Raw genomic sequence first — 5,297 nt, 5'->3', positions numbered from 1 at the left:
TTTGTCGTAAGATGTGTTTCATCTGCTGTCAGAGCTTGGCAGGGCCAGCAGAGCTGTCTCTGCTGACGTATTAAAGCAGCTGTTAAGACTGATTAAACAGGCCACATGGACTTTAAGTCTCATTAAAGGAACATACCAGTGTTTAAACCATTCAAAAAAAAAATCATCTTGTAATTTTGTTAAAGATGTATTATAACGTTCTCAAAAATATGAAGCCATTGGTTTCCATGAATTTAATTTCCCTCCTGTATTGGCATTATACAACCATGGTAATTAAATTATTAAAAATGATGTTTGTTTTATTTAAGTTTATTTAGCGTATGCAGTCTTTGAAAATGTAAGACAAATCATTTGCAGCACCCAAAACTATTTTGAGATTTTGTGAATTTTGTGTCAGGCAGTGTTTCTTTAGCTAGGTGCCGCCCCTAACGAGCTAGACCAATCAGACGCATGAGTTTAAGACTTCCCCGCACCGCAGCCAATCACAACTGAGGAGGCGGGACTTAACGTAACCTGCCTGACTGCACTAACTCGACGTTAAGGGCTGGTTGTCACGGCAACGTTGTGTATAGGTGGAGTGAGTGTCAAATGAGTGCAAAAGTCACTGAGGGTACCTGAGCTGTTTACACGAAACAGACTTTGGCTAACAAGTTAATTATCGGACAACAATGTAGGTGAACTATTCAGCACTTGAACATAATAGTGAGAGAAAGCACAGTTCGCCAATGGTGCTGGTTTGTTGTCAACTTCGTTCTGAAACGGGTCGTCGCCGCTTTGCTAGCCAGCCAAGCTCGACTAGCTCGTTAGCTTAATGACCCGAAGCTATGTCCAGCTACAACCTTCCACCGGTGAGGCACCTGCCTCAATGGACCCGAGTCGGGCGCCTCGGGAAGCCTTGCTCTCCGCGGCGTTTACCGGAGAGCCACCTGCAGCCTCTGCCCCCTCCAGCGGACAGGAGAGTGGGGAGAGCGGCGGCAGGGGTGTCCTGTCACGGCGACACGGACCCCCGCGTCGCCTCCATGCAGAAGAATATCCAGTTCCTCCAGCAGCAGCACAAGGAGACTCTCGAGAAACTTCACGCTGAGATAGATCATCTCAGACGGGAGAATAAAGGTGAAGAGACCATGAGATAGGTGGAAAAAAAGTTTCATCAGTGTTAGAGAATGGATGTTTGACCCCCATACTTCGCAACCTTGGTGTTCACTTGAGCTATGTAACCCAGTCATTTGTGATGACCTTAAGTGGTTAATAGTTGTTGACAATTGAATTAGTCCATGCTTTGCTAGGTTAGCCACAAAATGATGCTATACCTTAGTAGAGGAGTTATACTTAAGGGCATTTTAATTATATAGCACTTTTCAAAACTGTGGTTACAAAGAGAAGGGAGGAAAGAGCATTCATAAAAGTATTGACACAGATCATACATCTACCAATATACTGATATCTGATTTTATTTACTCCCTGATATTGTCATTGGCTCCAGAAACTGAGTGTCTGTTGATCTTATAAACATATATTTTATGGTGAGCCCAACAAACAGGCAAAGAAATTAAGTAGATCAGCATTGGCTAATCATTCTGTCAGTTTTCAGAGAATTGATTGCCAGCTATTTTGATAATTGCTTAATTGGTTCACATTTGCTGGTTCCAGCATCTTAAAGATGAGGATTTGCTGCTTGCCATTGCCATTTATCAATGTAAGTCAAGAATCTTTGGGTTTGAGACTGCTGTTTGGACAAAGGAAGAAGTTTGAAGATGTCACTTTTTGCTCTAGGAAATCATAAAGAAGATAGAATCATAGAAAGATACATTTTTCACAGTTTCTTGACATTTCAACAATTCACAATGCCTAAGGAAAGCAATAATTAGTTGCAGCCCTAAAGTTAAGTGGGTTTTAAGATGATTTTAAATCATTTGGCCTCTCTGAGACTTTGCAGGAGATTTAAATAAAGTTGAAGAGAAAATGCTTCAATACATTGCTTCCCAATAGGCAGTTAGGAAGAAAAGTAGCGGAATTACTGCAATGTTCCTAGGAAATAGAAGTGTTACGGCATTCAGCAAGATACTGGCAGCTTTATGGAAAAGTGACAGAAGAATGCATATCATAATTTTCTATCCAAAAGGGGGTAAACTCAGTGACACATCAGGGTGTCCACAGCCTTTATGTAATGAATCTAAGATAATGACAAAGAAGTGTCTCCTGATCAGACAATGAAAAGAGAGACATTCAATCTAGGTACGGAGGTCGCATAGCAACTCCAGGTTTTGGATGGGCTCTCAGTGGGAGGTGGACAGAGATCTGGTGTCACATTGCTGAACGGGCCACTGGCCGTTCAGCATAACCGCATCTCACCACCCATCAGGAGAGTCCCCAGTCATCTGTCTGCGCTCCGTCACAGCAGTCAGGCCGCTGTGAAATACATGGGCTGTTTGCTGGGACTATGTTGCAAGATTGTGCCTCCCTAACACACTCTAAAAGTCTCTTAATATGAATGTTGCAGAGTTGCAGTATAAGCTGATAATGGAGCCTCCCAAGTCAAGTACAAGAGGTAAGACGTAAGCCTGATATGCTGTTGGTTTTGTTTTTCCCTGCTTTGCACAGCTGATTTCAGGTTTTGAATAGCTTAACATGGTGGGTAGCAAAGGAAAAAATCTTCTGTTATGATTTATGTAATCTAATATTTTGATATTGACTAAAACAAACAGGTTTGGCATACTAAACAAAGGGATGCTGCAGTGGTATAAAGACTAGGAAATCTCAGACAAATGTTATCCTGCAGTGTATGTAATTATATTCCTGAGCTCTGGCTCAAAGGTAGCACCAAAATAAAAAGGCTAATTGTTAGTATATTGTGCTAGGCTAATTGGATGTAAAACTCAGTTAATAATCTCTAACCATCTTCATCTTGGGTTCTCTCTTATCTAGTAACGACACACAGTCGACGCGGCACTAGACCACCCACTCAGGGAAGTGAAGCCCATAAGGGAGTCTACCTGGAGGAGATGCTGCAGGACACACGGCCAGTGGAGGACCAAGCCCAGAGGTACATTCCCATCCAGCTACATTTGGGTCTCATTCAGTACTTCACCTGCCTACCTACCTCAGTACTGAGGTAGGTAGGCAGTACTGAGGTAGGTAGGCCAGCAAGTGTGTTTTATTGTTAATTTCACTGATTTAAGAAATAGATATAAGAAATATAAGAACTAGCCTGTAAATAAATAAAAAACTGACTGTATGTAATTCTGTCAGTGAGACAGAAGACAGAAAATATCAACAATAACCATATTTCAGGAGAGTCTTGACTGTACAATGCTGGACAATATACTGTACCATATAAGGCAAGTGAGATGTAAACTAACAACATTAATCCCACTAAGAAGATGTGAAACAAAGACCACATCAGTCACCACATGTAGTGGTATACCACAGGTGTATCGTGTGAAGAAGCAAAAGACAGGTTCACAGACTGGTGTTAGCTTCAGCAGCAGAGAGCATATGGCTTCAGTGCTGTCTAATGTATTGAAATGACCAGTACTAATGGTTTGTTGGTTAAGTCTGCAGCACAACCATGAAGCTCCTCTTGTATGTTATGGATTTCTGTTCACACTAATAGAAGGGTCATTTTGAGGGGCTTACACCATGTATTACTTTAAAAAACATGGGTTCATTGGTTGACTGATTACGGATCCAAATTCAGGACTTTTCCATATCCAGAATGGGTGTCTTGTTTTTTTATACAAATATTAGAAAAAATAATTAATTTACTACTTTTCCCCCTCTGCAGCTCAAAGTACAAGTATCTTAAAACTGTACTTAAGTAAAGTCCTGGAGTAAATGTACTTAGTTACATATCATCACTGAATATTCCACATTTTTACAGTCTGTTACTACAAATGTATATCTGTTCCAAATCCACTTTCAGTCTCCTTGATTACTCATTATCATTACTGGCCCTGACCAAAACAGTGCCACTGGTAACTGTAACAATAACAACAAAGCTGCCCGTAACAGTGTCTGTGTTAATTTCAATTGATGCCCCCTCCCTGACGACTGGGGAGAAGCACTGGAGACGATGGCGAAGTTCTGGGTTCTGCCTGGCAGGTCCGCGGCCCGGAGGTGAAGGGGGGGCTCATCACCTCGTTGCAGCCACTACGAATTCACAGCAGCCCCTCCCATCCACCGCGTGCTCCCACACTACACGAGTGTGAGGTCATCATTCGACAGCTCTACAATGCTAACAGTTTACAGTCTCAAGAAGTAAGTGCCCATTATCAGGCAGTCATTATTTTACTATTATTAAGTACTTCTTTGGTATTATTTCATTTGCCTTGACAACAACCCTGTGTCATTTAGATTGTACGTGTGAAGTCACTGCTGAGAGATATTGTTTTGAGCAAGAAAATCACCCCAGAAAACTACATTCTGACCAAGGCCTTTCTTGTTGATGGGACCCGGTAAAGTGATATAATATTGTGATTTTTATCTTCAACAATGTATTGTACTTCTTGAAAGAACAAGTACAATTGTGATTCTCCTTTTTGTGCTTTTCAGGAAATCTTCAGAAGAAAAGAAATTTCCCAAAATTGGTGTTCAGACATTTCCAGAAAAAACGTAAGTAAATCTGTCTCTTCTTCTATAATCCTGCATTTACCGTCTCTTGTAACCATTGTAAAGGTTGTTTTTTGGTTTTTTTTTGCAATGGTGTTCATGTTTAAAAGCCCCCCTCAGTTAGATATATATGTTTCCTTTCCCAGGCCTGGACCCTCTGATTCTGGGGTGGTCCTCCCAGCCCTCACACAGAGCCTCAGCTCCACCATTGCAGAGAGACAGAGGAGGACCCGTGCTGTGCAGAGAGACCGGTTGAAAAGAACGGTGCAGTGACAGGATCAAACTACCACAGTGTTACCTACGTCCCACCTCAGGGGAGGGGCTTGTCATGGCTGTTCTGAAAAACCAAACGAACACAAACTGAGAGGATTCTGTGGAACAAATTCCCAGTGGCAATATCTGTATAACATTTTTAAGATGGCTGTAATGGGTACAGAAATATGAAGGACTGCAGAAACAACAAGGAAGGTCTATAGACGTTGATTGTTGCACACAAAAGACGAGGAAAAATATGTCTCACATCTAGCTTTGTACTGGGACTAGTACATTTATTTATTCTTTTTTTTTGTACCATAAAATCATACCATTTTCAAGATGCAGTATGTAGTTAAGTGGAAGGACTCATAATCAGAAGAGAAAGATCGTCACTGACTGATTTTTTTTGAATGCCTAAAAAAACTAAACAAACA

At 41.3% G+C, this 5,297-nt stretch overlaps 1 protein-coding gene across 1 annotated transcript; it reads left to right on the top strand.

Annotated features, from left to right (window-relative positions):
• Window positions 1–538: 538 nt before the first annotated feature.
• si:ch211-222n4.2 (uncharacterized protein LOC101885505 homolog) lies at window positions 539–5,071 on the top strand. The gene is made up of 7 exons (XM_037116651.1): window positions 539–1,113; window positions 2,501–2,548; window positions 2,926–3,043; window positions 4,062–4,257; window positions 4,354–4,454; window positions 4,552–4,611; window positions 4,755–5,071. Exons 1-7 carry the CDS (start codon window positions 825–827, stop codon window positions 4,879–4,881), a joined length of 939 nt encoding a protein of 312 aa, XP_036972546.1. The 5' UTR covers window positions 539–824; the 3' UTR covers window positions 4,882–5,071.
• The last annotated feature ends 226 nt before the right edge of the window (window positions 5,072–5,297 follow it).

The sequence above is a fragment of the Acanthopagrus latus genome, chromosome 12 (genome assembly GCF_904848185.1).
Source record: "Acanthopagrus latus isolate v.2019 chromosome 12, fAcaLat1.1, whole genome shotgun sequence".
Classification (NCBI taxonomy): Eukaryota; Metazoa; Chordata; class Actinopteri; order Spariformes; family Sparidae; genus Acanthopagrus; species Acanthopagrus latus.
The sequence above is the reverse complement of the archived record's forward strand: the minus strand, read 5'-3'. Positions and strand labels throughout refer to the sequence as shown.